This window comes from Cibotium barometz, chromosome 25 (assembly GCF_041138505.1).
Source record: "Cibotium barometz isolate CiBa-2024 chromosome 25, ASM4113850v1, whole genome shotgun sequence".
NCBI lineage: Eukaryota > Viridiplantae > Streptophyta > Polypodiopsida > Cyatheales > Cibotiaceae > Cibotium > Cibotium barometz.
This window is the reverse complement of record NC_141070.1, coordinates 49,322,917-49,339,681: the sequence shown is the minus strand read 5'-3', so window position 1 is coordinate 49,339,681 and position 16,765 is coordinate 49,322,917. Positions and strand designations below refer to the sequence as shown.

The following is a 16,765-nucleotide window of genomic DNA, read 5'->3' as shown; positions in this document are numbered from 1 at the left end:
AAGACACCACCACCATGCCTCAAGTGTAGCCACTTCTCTCTCTCACTCTCTCCCTCACACACACACACACAAAAGCATTGAAGGCAAGAGATAGGCAAGGTTTGAGAGAAGAATAGAGAACTATATAATTGATCCTACATGCCGTCCACATCAGCTCAAGTAAAACAAGCCAGATGATCGATCTGAAGTAGGAGGATCTAGAGGTGGTGGATCTAGAGCAGGAGGATCCATAGAGCAAACTGAATCTAGAGGACACACATGACAAGAGTAAAAGTAGAAAATACCACAGGCCAAGTCACACTAATAAAAGTAAGAAAGTTATGCTAGCGGATGTAAATTTCCCTTGAAAGAGAATGCATCATTTTCAAAGAATAGGCTTGTGCGGCCTATCACACAACTAGTGTAATACAAAAAGTGTCACTGTCTGAAAAAGCGAATGGAAAGGATGCAGCTAGTAAATCTCTCACATGGTTGAAGATGTCCATGATGTCAACCTCCTTGCACCGCGTGATATTTTTCTTGCAGCTTCATGCATTATCGAGACGAGAGGGAGGGAGAGAGTCATCGATTTATCATTGACCCCCACGAGTTTCATCACAACTCCAAGCAATTCAAGAATGAAGCCACCCAAAGCTTTAATACTAGCCAATCAAGAACTCGAGAAAAGAAATGTTGAACTTGAAGATCAAAGAGTTCGCAATTTGATAAGAATTGAAAAATTAAGAGTAGATTATTGCTTCTACAAATTTAAGGGATGCAATAAGAAATCTTGACTAGTATGAGGAAGACATTCTAAGGATTCAAAATTTGCATGTAGAATATTAAGATTGAATGGAAAGTAGAGAGAAACTCTTGGAAACATAGGTAACTAGACTGAAAAAATTAGTCAGTGTCTTAGAGCGGTAGCTGGAAAGGTGTTCCACCTATATTCTCGATGCATTGGAAACCTTACGGTCTAGATAGTTGCCACTTTGAGGAGATTGGCATACATTAGTAGCTCATTTCAGTTAAAGAGGTTTTGCCACTAGACCAATATCCATCAGTCCATGCTCTAGAAGGTCGTCAGTAGAATCCAAGTCATGGTATGTAGACTAATTAGAAACTTTCGATTCTTGCAATTTTTTTTTGGTTAATTAGAATAATCATAAACTTTCAATTCTTGCAAAAATTCATGATTTTTTGGTGTTTGATGATTAATTAATGGCATTGTGCCATCAATTAAGCATTATAGCTTCAACCCATTCAATAAGTGGTCTAGCAGATAAATTAGGCCCAAAAGGAAGGGCAAAGGCAAAACTGTGCAAGAAAAACATGCAAAATCTACTCTCTAAAAAGTCCAATTGTAAACTTGTGAAGTCTGATCATTGGTTCCCAAGATTTAATCACTAGGGTATAATCACTCAGGATTGATCAAGCATGGATTGAAGAGTCCAAACTCGCTATAGTAGTTTATTGTCTAGAAGCTATAAATAGAAATAAATCAACTAAGTGGGGAGTCATGCCAGTTAATTGACGGAATCTGATAGAGAGTAGTGAGAGGATATGTACATTGAATGCACAAAAATCCAAGAAATTCTTCACTATTGGCAATCGAAAAAAAAGTGGGGACATAAAAAGTAAATGCATAAAAATCTAGGAAATCTTTCAAAGGGAAAGTTAGTGTAGGGATTGATAACAAGGAAAGTGCAATCATCAACAGTCCAATTGTCTTTCGGCTCTTCTTCGACCGATGATGCTCCTCTAAGTGCTCTAAGCTCTTGTTCACCTATTCCAAGGCACCCACGTCCTAGAACTTCCCTTCCAAGCATGATTCATGGGAGCTCCATCTAAAACAAAATACATTGGCCTCTCTAGAAGCTCTATTGGGCTTAAGCTACACACTCTTGGTTTGGGTTCCTCCATTGTGAAGGATTCTCTATCTGCTTCTGAACTAGAATTTGGTGCTACTCTGGTGGTTAGATCGACTCTAGGTCCTATCCTACTCCCTAGTGTTGGCACATATGCTAATGTTTCCTATTCAACATCAGGTTCGAGAAAGAAGTAGCTATGATCAGCTTTGAATGTAAGCGCATAGCACTTGGACCAATGCTAGAATCATATACTAAGGTTCTTTTAATGATTTTTCTTGGTTTTTTGATGTTTTTAAGATTTTGAAATTTTATACCTTTTTATGGTTTTTGAGGTTTTTCAAGTTTATGTGTGTTTTTATGAATTAAAGAATGACTGGTGTTTTGGAGGTATGGGAAAAACTGTGAAAATCACTCTGAAAAAGTTGTCCCTCTCTAGAATCTCCAATTGGAAGATTGCACTAGTTTAATCGGACAATTGAACTCCTTATGATTATACTTTTTAACGATTGGACTATACAACGATTGAACTCACCAATTGATGAATGAGACATCAGAGACGATTGGCAAGGCTGGGTGTATAGCGATTGCTCGTACATGCTTGTGGGGGGATTCACCTAATACTATGTGCAATCATTAGGACGATCTTTGATCGGATGTTTGAACTCCTTATGATTATACTTTCTGATGAATGGGGACCTTACATAGGTCATTTTTGCCTTCTCTATACATTAACATAATCCTCTCTCTCTCTCTCTCTCTCTCTCTCTCTCTCTCTCTCTCTCTCTCTCAACTAAAGTCAAGGAAAAATAACTTAGGTAGTGAAAGGCCCTTGTGATTTGTGTGAACAGTTTACTTGATGCATGTGATAGAGATGGAGATGAGGAGAGGTACTTACGTGAGTAACTATGTGCAATGGTGCCAATTATTGGTGGGATGCTAGTATTTACATCAAATTTTAAATAGATAATTGTTCAATAATCACTTAACATTATAAGAATGATAACATCGAGGTCCTACAATAATCAAATAAACTTAAGATCACAAAGATATGGACTGTTAAGAAACTCACCTCCCTAATGCACCTCAAGCAAAAGAAATCAACAGTAGCCAATTGGTGTAGAGATGGGCTTTTAATCTTGGAACCCAAACTTATGTAGGAGCTTATGTATGTACATGGATTGAAGTAGAACACTTGAATGAGGCCTATGACCTAATTTTTAACTTTGGACGCCCAACAGTGTTAACCCTAGTAGCCACATATAAGAGGCAAAATGTAACTATCACCACTCATTCTTTGATGTATAAGCTAATAGGGTGCTCTACTTTCTTGCCTTTTTCTTGTTTGAGCTCTTATGTATGCTTTCTTGCATGTGTGAGAGAGTGAGTATATAAGATATTGAGTGGTGAGGAGGGTCGAGCTTCCATTGGAGTATAGTGGATGATGAGTAGAGTAAAGCTTTTGGGTGTGGCTATGTGGTAACATTGCCTCAAGAATCCCAGGCAACAAGCTATCATGAGGTGAGTGACACACCGAGACTATGGATTTGTGTGCTAGGCTATAGTAAAGGGGTTTCTCAGTTGAGCTGTTCCGATTAGTGTGGCTGGGCAAAGCCTCATGACATTGGGTTGTTCCTTGTGTTCTTTCTATGGCACTAGGGCCACAAGTGGCATTGTCATTGTTGGGGAAGAGCCCCACCACATAGCAACATTGCATTTTAAAAGCTTTTGAATGGTTAAATTTATCATATTTCTAGTTTTTGCAAGAAAAGAGTAGATACAAAATCTCAAAAAACAACTTTGATTTCGCTAACATACTCTTGTGTTTGTTGCATTCTTTTGTTATCTTAGGTTCATTCTGTGTTCAGTTTTTCATGTTGCTCTAAAACTATGTGTCCTTTGATTTCTACAATTTAAGTTTTTTTTGTCAAGTTCAACATTTTCTATTTTCTCTTATTTTTCAATTTCACACATAAAAACTAGTAAATTAGGCTTTAAATTTAATGAATTTATTTTTTGTGTTTTACATTTTTGCATTAGTTCTAATTACATAGAGCCACAAGTTGTAAGTCTTTTGGTTGGCCGTATTTAATGCGTGCAAGCTTTAGGCCCCAAGTCAAAAAGAGAATCTTGGAAAATTTCAAAAATCATGACCACCCCTTTTTGAGTAGTTGTGGTGAAACTGAAAATCATAGTGATAAAATAAAAAGTCAAAAAAAGAGAAATAAAGGAAAAGGAAAAAAGGTTAAAGGGAAAGGGTAAAAGGCTAGTGGGCAAAAAAAGAATAGGAATTTTTTGAAACGTGCAGACACAAATTTGTCTATTATAGGTTTTAGGCCATTGCACACTCAGTTTGGCGCACTTTACACAAAAGTCGTAAAATTGTTCAGAACCGTATGAAACCCATTTTGGACAAGTTTCTCTAATGACAAATAATTAAAAAAAAAACTATCTGAAACATCTCCCTAGCCCGAAAACAACCTATAATGATATGCAGTTGTGATATGGGCACATTTTAGAGATGGATTTAGAGGAAAACATGTCATCCCAATTAGGCTCGTATCAACCCATCTTTGTCTTGGGACCCTCTTCAGGAACAAGATTCAGTGTGGTACAAGGCCTGAGACTCAACAAGCAGCAACACTTCCTCCGATCTAGAATTGATGGAAGGGATACAAGATCATGGGAGAGAAAATCCCACTCAAACAATATAAGCTAGACCCACCACTAGCTTGATAGGCTGCATGACCAATTACTTTAGGGGTTTGGTTTCGACTACAACCTATACATCTAACCAAGTGGTATATCAATTTGGGAATGAGGGAGTTGATGTTAGCTCCAAGGCCACACTTAGTGTCGTCTTACACATGAGCCCCACATGGGACCACTCTTGATGACATCAAGATGCCTATAGATTAAAACCTTGTCCAAACCAGCTTGTTGAGCTACTTGGCGTGCTTCCATTGACGTAACTTCCACGAGGAGTCCCCGATTCAAGCAAACGAGATAGAGGTAAGTGAGAGTTGCCTCACTAATGCATTGCATGTTTCCCATGGCATATTGGGTCTGGGTTGGAGTATAGTCTCCTCGAGGCATGAGAGAAGAGTCCCATTGAGTGGCTGAAAGGTGCGGCATAAATGGTTCCATAGCAGGGACACCAATCTCTTGACCAAGCATCTTACATAACTTGCTTGTTTGAAATAGGTTTTACTAATGAGGAAAGGAATAATTCAATTAACAAGAATCCTCCAAAAGCATGTGTTTTTGTTTTTTTAACATCAATTTCATGTTTTTCACGTTTCTAATCACTTCTGGTTACTTTTAATCCTTGCAATTTCAAGTTTATTTGGCCAATTTTGTTATTTTTTGTCTAATTTGCACTCTTTTTTCAAGGAAATTGGGAAATAAATTGCTCAATTGAGCACAAAATCATGGGATTTTGATGAAACAAACACTTCCATCTTATTTGGAGCATACCAATTAGTCTATTTGCACTTGTGAGCACATGAATTGGCACCACTTGTGCTTGAATTTGGTGCATGGATTGAAGAGGAGGTTATGCTTGAAAATTTCTAGTTTTTTGCATTAAAAAGAGAATAAAACAGCTAATTTGAGCTTCAATTGTTGAAATTTAAATGTATATTCTGCCCACCACTCTCTCTATATCATTTAGAAAAGAAGAAAAGAAACAGAAAGAGAGAAAAAACAAACGCCTGTGGTGGTTGCCTACTGTGACAAAGGCTGAAACTCAGCATGAGAGAGTTTCCAACAATACCAAAGAGCTTCCAAGATCCGCCTCTCCTAGTCTCTCTAGAAGTTAGTGCTTGCTTTTGCCTATACCCTATGTAAGCAGCACTTTGTAGTAGATAGACCTATTCTAAAAGACTTGACATGTGACTAAGGCAATACATGTCTTTGCTGCGCTGGAAGCCCCACTGTAGAATACAAAGAGCTTATAACTGTTAGAAATACACCAAAATATCATGTGACATTGGGGATATGAGCATGCGATCATTAGGTTTATAGCCAACTTGGTGTGTTCAACCTCTTAGTTAAAGTCAAAAGATAGGGTTTAATGCCTAGGTGGTTCATTTATCTCTCATATCATTCATAATACAATCACCTTCTGTTATACCTAAGGGTGGTTGCAAGATGAGGTTATCTAGTTTTGTTTAGTGGGTGCCCTTGGGTTTAGCTTGAAAAGAGACATTTTTTAAAGAAGAATAGACAATCTCTCCTAGTTAGCCAAGGAGTTTCACTTCAAGGTCTTCTAATGCAACATCATATGCAAAGTTGGGAAACTAAAACTATAATATAATCAAATATCCAATAAGTGCAAAGCCCCTTTTCTTTGGGAACCAAAATTATATATAGGCCCTATCGAGGGTTTGGATAGGTACACTAAATGTGAATAAGTTGCCTATAACTTTTACAAAATCCTATCGAGGGTTTGGATAGGTACACTAAATGTGAATAAGTTGCCTATAACTTTTACATTATTACTCATATGATGTTCCCATTTTGCATATCACAAATTCAAATAACATAGAGCTTAACTTGATTTATTGTTGAGTAATTTTTGATGTGTTCTACAATTTTCTATATTATTTAAAAGGCATTAGCGGCTGCATCCATAGTTGGTTTGTCATGGATTTTCTTCATTTTCTTCTCTCTCAGAAGTAACTCTTGTGCTCCTGATGCTACTATCAGTTGGTTTGGCATGCTGTTGGGAGCTCCGTTATGCAAAATTACAGATATAGTCCAATTTTTATCTTTGATTGTGGACCTATACTCTTGAGATTTGTCTGTAAACTGATGGAAAAGAATGTGAGCCTATGTAATAGGCTTTCTAGCTGATGCATACAGATACAAACCAATTTCCCTCTCTTGGGCGTGTATGTGGCTTGTGGGTAATTGATATGATCATTTCAATAATGAATCTGAGCATCCTTGTAATTTGCAAGCTTGTATTCTTTACCTGCTCCTTTGAAGCCAAAATAAAATTCCATGTTAGCATCGATCTCTTCTATAGGAATATCCATGGCTCCTTCCACCGGCAAACTGGAATACCTGAGCCACATACTCTGGAGTCAGTATTTTGGTGCCCTATGTAGCTCTATTCACAAATACATTTTTTGCACCTCCTATAGCTACTTTAACACATCTAGGCTAAGTGTCTGAGGGTTCCACAGAAGAGAGGAAAACTACAACTGGCTGACCTTCTCCAACCAGACATGGTTGCACTAGGTAATGTTTACATCCAAGATAACAACAATAAGCTTCTCAAATTCCACCATGGTGGTGGCTGAGCAAAAATAAAGAGTGATAAGAGAGATTGCAAGAGAGAGATAGAGATAGAGAATGAGATGACAATGAACTTTGCGAATGACTAGAAAGAAATTGTGAAGAAATGGAGTTTTGCTGATAGGGATTTAGGGCTTGGTGTAAATCACACAAACGGTAAAAAGTCGACACATGAATTCATGATGATTGGATTCACGGCGCACATAATTTCATCTAACAGGGTGGCTAAGATCAATGAAGCCCATGGTATAATAATAAAAACCCAATAGCTTACGCACTAGCCAATGCATGATTACTACATGGACAAAGACACATGTCATGTAGTGCGCGACAAAAATAGTGCAGTGGATATTCGATATGGGCCTGTCCATCTTAACTTGAGTTTACCCGGATGTAGACCCATTCTGGAATTAAACAATAATATTGGTTCACCTACATCAAAAATTTTGAATTTAGTATTTCTATCAACAAAAAGCTTCCGTTGTTTCTAGATAACATCAGCATTCTCGCTACTCTGGAGCCTTTTCTCGCCCAATGCTAGCAATAACAACTGCTCCTGACGATGTGTGATTGATTCCTCTGGAGATAATCTATGAGTCACTACCACCCAGAAAGTGGGGATTATAAATTCCATTGGCACCACTACGTCCAGACCATAAACCAATGAGAAGGGAGTATCTGCAATTGCTACCTTATAGTCTATCTTGAATGCCCACAATGCCAAATATAGCTTCTGATCCCAAGCAATACTCACAACAAAAGGTGGCACACCATTCACAATTGAAGAACTATGTTGCACCCACAAAATATGGGTCTAGGGGAAAGGTGGCATGGATCGCTAGAATCGTAAGTTGTTATATATATGTGGTTTCTTATGCATTTCTAAATATATGTCATGTTTTTTATGCATTTGATCTCATGTGCTAGCAACATGTTCGTAATTGTAGGAAATGACAGTTGGTCGCACTCTAAGAGAATGGGAACAATTATCACAAACATCATACTGATGTCGAAACTTGGGAGTGAATTAAACAAGAGTGTGGTGAGGCTGATGATGACACATCCAGAGAGCACGGCGCAACTATGCGGTGAGTAGTTGATCTTGCATGCACTTAATTTCTTTGAAAATTTATATGAGTGTGTTTTAGCACTAAATGTGTATAACTTTTCATTATGTAATGTAGGACAATGAAAGTGGAAAGGATGAAAGTGAAGGTGGTGGTAGGGAGTTTAAGGATACAGATGATGATGATGATTAAATGTGAGGAAAATCTTCATAATCTTATGAAGATTATCTTAGTTTGCTTAGTTATTTTGAAACAATATTTTGACCTTGTACATCTTTATTCATAATAATATATGAGCATCTTGTTTATATGGAATACTCTTAATATATGGACATCTTGTTTAACTCGATGTGGATTACTCACTATATGTTTGTATTTTTGAATGAAACTTTTTATAGTATGTTGTAAATGTATACTTTTTTCATGTAAATATGTATTTTCCATGCATTTGCAAATCTAATCTCTAAAAAAGCTAATCATCGCTAGCAAAAGAAGAATATAGTTATCGCCAAAGCATAATGAGAAAGAAATATGGCAATGGCTTCTTGAAAAAGGGGCAATAGTTCAAGCTCTGTTCAAGTTTCTATTTGTTGAGAAAAGTGGTGCCAAAGCATAGCACAAAGAAATTTTCACAAAATGGATAGACCCGAGGTCCTCCATCATCGTAAGGTTTTGGGGTCTAGATGGCTAGACCAATTTGTGGAAACCTTCAATCAAGTGCACATTTATGTGAACACAACTGGGTGACCTCACAAGACTTGGCTCCCTTTTAATTAAGTGTGCATTGGCATGAACACAAATGGGAGGGGTGACTTCCTAGGACTTGGCTCTCCCCATCCAATTTCCAGCCTTGTATCAGAGCCATGGGTTGAAGTGTAACCTTTGAGCCACTAAAGAAGCCAAGTTGAGCCTCTGAGCCAAGAAAACATGGACAAGTTCAACCTTTGCACTAAGAGAAAGAGGATAAGTTGGCACCAAGGGAGAGTGTTAAGAAAAAAGGTGCCAAAGCATAGCACCAAGAAATATCCTCAAAATGGATAGATTAGAGGTCCTCCATCACTTTAAGGTTTTGGGGTCGAGATGGCTAGATCAATTTGTGGAAATCTCCACTTAAGTGTGCAATATTGGCATAAACACAACTGGGATGCATGACCTTCTCTGGGACGTGGCTCCCCACCCAATTTCCAACACTATTAAGGTGAATTTAATATTGTTTCATATTCTTTTTTAATTTTTGTAACAAAATTATAGTTCTCTATGTAGGTATTTTTTTGTATAGGAATGATGACGATGAGCATGATGATGCTATTATTGATGATGATGATGAAGATGTGCTTCCAACGAAAGAAGAATATGGTTATCGTCGAAGACATAATGAGAAAAAAATATGGCAATGGCTTCTTGGAAAAGGGTAATAGTTCAAGCTCCGTTCAAGCTTCTAGTGAGCCTGGTGAATTTAATATTCTTTCATATTCTCTTTTATCTTTTCTACCCCTCTATTTCTTTGATTTCTTCCCGAATAGAAACTCAACTATACCCCTCTCTTCAAGTAAGAACTTAAAATAAGTTACTCTAATAATTTCTAGAATGTGGAAAAATAGCCTTCAAGTTTATAAACAAAAGGTTAAAAACCACCTAGCCCCTTGCTTTAGCAAGTCTCTAAAACGTTTTTTAAAATTCGAAGGTGGAAATCACATTATTGTACCAAGTTAAAGTTTTTTTCGAATACTGGACTCAGTGGTGCAAAATAGTATATCTCTTTGTCTCCCGCTACAGTATCTAAGATAAATTCTCTAACTTATATTTTACCATGTGAGGAATCTATTTATAGAATCAACTCTCTTTTTCCATGACGTTCGAGACTGACCACAATACACCAGAGAGAGACAAAGTGTGTGTGAGACACACAGAGAGAGAGAGAGAGCAGCATTAGACACACACACCAGAGAGTGTATGTGTGTGTTAGAGAAAGAGAGAGAGCAGCATTACATCTGTGTGTATGTGAGAGAGAGAGAGAAGCATTACATCTCTGTGTTTGTGTGTGAGAGAGAGAAATCAACATACACCAGACAGTGTATGTGGTGTTAGAGAGCGAGAGCAGCATTACATCTATGTGTGTGTGAGAGAGAGAAGCGCAGCATTACACCTATGTGTGTGTGAGAGAGAGAGAAAGCGCAGCATTACACCTGAGAAAGAAAGAGAGATTCGCCTACGAGATTGATAGTCTGATTGAAAAAAACAAGTCATCATCTCAGATGATTCGAGCTACATCAAAACAATCGTATCATCCGAGATGATCCATCCTTGTGTGTACATTTATGATCATCGGATCAATATATGGTCTAAGTGATGCATCCCCGTGAAATTTTAGAACGGGCGATTTACAGCTTTAGGTAAGCGCAAACAAATTGGTTTGCTTTAATCAGCCCTTAATTATCAGAGCTCAACAATTATAATCTCGGGGCTCATGACCGGCCCCGAAATTTTTGTTGATATATCGTTGCATATAATTAATAATTAGTGTCTGGTGTATGAAATCATGTGTTTTTTCACGGCCATAACCAAAGCTGAATCGTATTGTTATTTTTTGATAATTTTTCATGTCTCCGTAGCCTTCTCTGCATTCGCCATGGTGGGTTCCTTGGACGTCTGATCCGCCAGCTTAGCCATGGCTACCACCTTGGGAAATTTGTTGAGGGGAGTTGGCCAATATTCATCAGTTGCAAGAACCTGCGGCACATCAAACATATGTAATTATAATGCATTGGTTTTAGAGCAACGCATGAGTACTCTAAGTAAACGTCCATTGTTGATTAATATTATCTTTTGATGGGTTAGCTGCTAATCAATGGCTTGATTACCTTGACTTGTAGCTGGAGAAATTTCACGTAGTTGATAGCCTTTTCGAGCATGGTCACGAGATCAACCTATGCAAATCGTAGTATCAACAATGTTAATGCTTTTGCTGGCTGCTGGTGGATGATCAATGGGTAGTAAATATGCTTTAATGAAGCACAGTAACGAATTTGATACTGCAACTGGTCATATCAAAGCTGCATTAAGCTAATTAATCTAGCGAGAGTGTAATTGCTTTATCGGTTTAAAATACTAATGTAATTACTAGGAGAAATGCTTCACCTTAGATCCATTGGGTACCAGTTGCTGCAAGATCTTCAGCCGTTCACTTATCCTCTCTCTCCGGTGCTGCAAAATATCCCATCTAATTGTATAAGACATGGTTCAAGGCCATATAAAATCTATATCAATATATACACCTGATACGGTTTCATGAGGTAAGTTTTATCAATTTGGCAAGCTAATCAAGTGCTAATTAGTTGATACTAAACCCATCAATTGATTCATTAAAGAAATGATGATGGTATGATACCCTTGCTGCAATGCTTTGAGGGTCGTTTGCAATGCCTTGTCTTGCACGTTGCTTCTCTTGCTTAGGGGATGTCTTGCAGCTCCCATTATAAGGTTTGAGAGTGTGATCAATAGTAGGGCTGGTGTTACCAAAACTCATGCAGTTCCAAGAGGCTGACCTCTTTAGAGGTGGTGCGTAGTCATGTTGCAGGTCATCCTCTTCCCCGTCCTGTTATATCCATTAACCAATGCCACCTTAGGAAGCTTAATTATGATTTAAATAAGAGATTAATCATGTTGTAGGCATCTTTAATTTGGATTTGAGCCATCAGCTTACCGGGCTTTGCCTCTTGTTCGAGGGTTTGGCCATCCCCTTTGTTCGTTGCTGCATTTTCCAAGCTCCACCAGCTTCACCGCAGAATTGATCGGCTGCCTGATCGTCCTCCACAGTAATAGAGCAGGAGCTGTCTTTACAAGAGCTGGGTTTCCGCAGCGCCTGTTTTCTGGCCGCGCTTCCCAAATCAGATAACGTTGATGAAGTCAAGGAAGATCCCAAGCCCTCCGTCAAAGAGCCATTAATCACATTGTTTAGCACAATATTGTGATTAGAGTGCTCCACAAGGTTAATATTCATGCTTTGATGAGTACCCAAATGACTAAGGTACATGGGAAGTGATTGAGAGTGGCTCAACATCGGGACGTGCCATCCTTGCTGAACATTGAAGTGGTGTTCGGCTTGCAATTCCATTGAGTTTAGGCCATAACTAGATGGGTGGCTCATGGGCATTCCTGGTATCATCCCTTGTGAAGTGGGGGCCCAAAAGGAGGAGCAGGCCCCTTCATGGCCATCTTGTTGCATGACATCGTGCCAATTCTGTACTTGGCTTATATTATGATACGGCACGTAAGCTGTTTGATCATCATGACCTTGCAAGTATTGGCTCTGATACAATCCGCAATCGGTGCCGCCACCGTGCTCCCCAGCAGGAAAATTTATATGGTTAATCTTTTCAGGCTGTAAGTAGGGGCTAGTCAAGTAGGATGAGTAAGAAGAGGGCATGCTTGAGTAGGGGTAATCTGGATCATTCATGTTGGAGTCATTAGGATCAGACGAGACGTGATGAAAATTACCCTCTATGAATTGCATGGTACTGTTGGTGTGCAGGTTATAGAAAGGGAGGCTTCTCTGATGAATATTGTCAGGCACGTTAGCTAGGGCATGCAATGTGGGTGTGGTTTTGGGCATAGAAGTGTTCGTCAATGAGAGATCAGGCATGGGGTTTCCATTGATGATGGAGCTTGATAACATAATGGGCTCTTCTAGAGAGGAGTTAGGGACAGGCCATGCACTCCTAGGCAAGAAGAAGGGTGTGGAACTGCAGTCATCTGCAAGGAGCACATTGTTGTGCATATGTGTGGAGTTGCATGAGTTGTTATCAACTAGGTTCAGGGCTTCTGCTCGAAGATTATGATCATGATTATGATAACGATTATGATGATGATCACGCGGATTAAGAAGCGGATGATGATTTTGATCTGCAGATTGAGGGGATGAAGTGAGAGATTCTCCACTAGAGTTGTTGGAGTTGGCGTGCAATGAGACTTTTGGGTCCGATCCAGACGATAGATGAAGGGCTTGTTGCATCTCCATCGGCAGCTGATCCTCCTTATCTTTGACATTAATCATGCCTATCTCTAATCGCTTGATTATACACACCGATCGTGTTCCTCTCAACTCAAATTTTCTCCATCTCCTTGCTGAAGCTACACATTACCTGATCAGGATTAACGAAGGTGTTAATCCTAGCAAAGCCTGAACTATCACTCCAAAACCACACAACAGTACACAGCATACGATATATTTAGTGAACAAGCTTTCAAGTCAACAACGTGCATTGCATGAACCAGCTTTCTTTCAATAGTCAAAACCTCGCATTAGTCCCTTGATTAGTGAACTGATCTCTAAGTTATGCTCTTCGATAAAATGCTCTCATGCAAAGTCTAAACTTCCAAAATTCGAGAAGCGCGCTTACAGGTGCGATTGCTTTTCTTCATGTGGCGGTTCATTAAGTATTGTTAGAAATAAAGAACAACACATTTAAAGCATATTATTGTATTGTATATACGTATACTAAGAAGTTATATAGCTACCTGTTGTATTATAACTATATTGCTGCTTGCCTTTCACCTAATGGTTGTCTACGGTCTCGCCAAAGAGATTTGTTGATGGTGATACGGATCAAGAACAATGCGAGGTTTAATATGACTGGAGAGAGGTGCTAATATGTGTGTATCTAAGAGAGAGCAATGTATCTACGTCTGTGTGTGTATGTGTGGAGAGAGAGAGAACAATGTGAGGTTTTAATATGAATGGAGAGAGGTGCTAATATGTGTGTGTCTAAGAGAGAGCAATGTATCTACGTCTGTGTGTGTATTTGTGGACAGAGAGAGAACAATGAGAGAGAAAGAGAGCAATGTATCTACTTCTGTGTGTGTGTGAGAGAAAGAAAGAGAGCAATGTGTGTTTGATGCAAGCCTTGGTGGGTGGCCAGATCAGTGCTGAGAAAGAAGATAGAATGAGCCAAGAGAGGGGCAAGCTTTAAACACTTGCAGGTTGTGAGGTTTTTCTGCCAACTCTTCTATCTCTTCGAGTTTGTCTCAACATTACCTACAAGGAGTATCGGAATCGGATAAATTAATAGAAGTCACTTATAATTTTATAAACGGTTTTTTCTCCCTCTTTCTCTTGAAGAAAAAATATAAATATATGTATTTAGGGGAGCTCTTCCCAATCTCAGCGGTGAGCACCCTCCCGAAGCTATACAAAACACATACAAATTATGCAAGCTGTTAATCTAATGCCGGAGATGCTGCCAAGCAGCTCATCATCGGTTGGTGCCTGATGGAAGGAAGTAGTGCACGGGTACTGGAAAATAAACAAAATAATTAGCTTAATAAGATAATCTCCGTGTTGGGGCATGGTTACCCGCGAGACAAGGTGACAAAACACACGTATTAATGCGTCGGTGATTATTAAATTAAAATAGCTACAGTCATCTGCTGTAACGATGAATTTAAAAAAAACATCTCGAAAATAAATATTGACTAGCGCATTAGTGTAATTTTTATGTTCATTGCTCGATAAGTCATTAAGTTACAGCCATTACATATTTAGTTATCTGCAGATAGCAAACTATGATATATGTTTATATCAAAAAAATACGTTACATATAATTGGCTTACGGTAGGGAGTCATGTAAGGTAATACAGGCAAAAGCTTGAAAAATGTCGGGTTTTATTAAAATAACAGCCAATTTAAGCTCTAGCTTACTTATTTGATTTATGTTACTAATTAGTCTTTAGACGGAGGAAGAATAGGTAATGTTTCCTTTAATTAAATGTTAATTGATGAGGTAAATTAACTTATAAATGTTGACATGTAGACGATGCTAGGTTGGCACACGTTTGTGCATCGTGATTGAGAAATCCTGTCAAAAGCACGCTTACGGCGAGGCCAGGACGTAATTAGAGCATTCCCTTGCGAAATTACGGCACGAGGCCCGGCGATGGTATCACGACCGCCGTTGAAATTCACGGCCAAATATTTCTGGAAATTCACGGCCAAATAGTTCTCAACGTCCGATCGACTGATTATCCATCCATGCAGGTGTTATCCACCGTTGGATCGACGGCCACGTAAAAACCCCGTTCTGGCGCCCGCATATCAGCCCACGTCGCAAGATCTAGAAAACCCCAAAATTCGAGCTATATTAGTGTCGTCTTTTTTTCGCATCCCCATCAATTTCTAGAGGAACTCCTGTCCTCCTCCTCTAGCCACATGGTACTTTTTTTCGCATCCCCACCATCAATTTCTAGAGGAACTCCTGTCCTCCTCCTCTAGCCACATGGTACTTTTTTCGCATCCCCATCAATTTCTAGAGGAACTTCTCTCCTCCTCATGGTACTACTGGACAACGGGATAGACTATGCATGGGTGGGGGCAGTGTAATAGCGGCCCGTGCATGGGGGCAATGCAGCAACAGCACATAGGTGCAGAACTAGTACAACTAATGGATGGCTTTTCCTGCACGCTATTTTTTCCCTCTCAATTAGGAGCGATGACCTGTAGAGCACTTAGGAGACTTTGTAGATGGTTGTAAGTCATTGCAACAAGTAGTGCAAGTTTGGTTGAAAATAGAATGACTTTGGAGGTTAAACAGTGACTAACCAATGAACATAGAGAGACATTGTGCATTAAATCCAAAAGGCAAAAGCAATGCAAGTCGTTTGTGGGGCACCCACACTACTCTAGCTGTTAACTAGGCTTGGAGTGTGTCAAATAACTTGGTTCTAACTCTGCAAAAAATGGCCCAGTCTAAAACTTGGATTGTAACTTGGCCAAAACATAATCAAAGTGCTCTTCAAAAAAGTGTGAGACTGCACAGAACTAGCATCCATTCATGAGAGAGCAAGTTGCATAGCCCAGTTAACTAGGCTGTGGAATGACTACAACTGGGATTTGCCACAATGCTATTTGCACGAAATATAGGTGCCACCAAAATTCTCAAAAACTTGGTTTCATATTTTGCTAACTATGCCAAAATTGGCACAATTAACAAACTCTTCTTAAACCTCACCACAATTTCAGCATCAAGCTTGTGGGAATGCATACATTATTTAATGCTACACAACCTAGTTAACTTAGCCATGAGAAAATCCTTATAACTTCGAGCTTTGTAGGCAAACTACTCCTTTAAACAAAAAATGTCATTTCAAATCTCTTTATCCTTCAAGTGAAGACATTGGCAAGGCCACTGTAGCAAATTCTCTCTCTCTCTCTCTCTCTCTCTCTCTCTCTCTCTCTCTCTCTCTCACACACACACACACACACACACACACACACACACACAAAAGTGTGCGCACGCATGCATGCAGACCCACATACCCATTTGAGTATCACTCAAGGTACCACCTTTCTAAATATTATAAATTTTTAGGTAATGGCCAGCATGTGAGACACTTCAATTTAGAAGAACATATTCCAAATTTTTAGAGAACTGTCTACGTCTTTCAACGTGCCCACAAACCAAGTCCCACATCTGAAATAATTGGGCTTGAGGAACCAAATTGCACATTGCTAATGCTACCATTTAATTTGTTATACCACAAGTTAGAGGATGT

At 39.0% G+C, this 16,765-nt stretch overlaps 1 protein-coding gene across 1 annotated transcript; it reads right to left on the bottom strand.

Moving 5' to 3' along the window:
- Positions 1 to 10,430: 10,430 nt before the first annotated feature.
- On the bottom strand, positions 10,431 to 14,206 carry LOC147624681 (uncharacterized). Its single transcript, XM_086820008.1, has 6 exons — positions 13,736 to 14,206; positions 11,922 to 13,359; positions 11,607 to 11,813; positions 11,357 to 11,422; positions 11,080 to 11,145; positions 10,431 to 10,948 (listed from the first exon to the last, which is right to left on the bottom strand). The coding sequence occupies exons 2-6, from the start codon at positions 13,269 to 13,271 to the stop codon at positions 10,817 to 10,819; spliced, it is 1,821 nt and encodes a 606-aa protein (XP_086676134.1). The 5' UTR covers positions 13,272 to 13,359; positions 13,736 to 14,206; the 3' UTR covers positions 10,431 to 10,816.
- Positions 14,207 to 16,765: the final 2,559 nt, after the last annotated feature.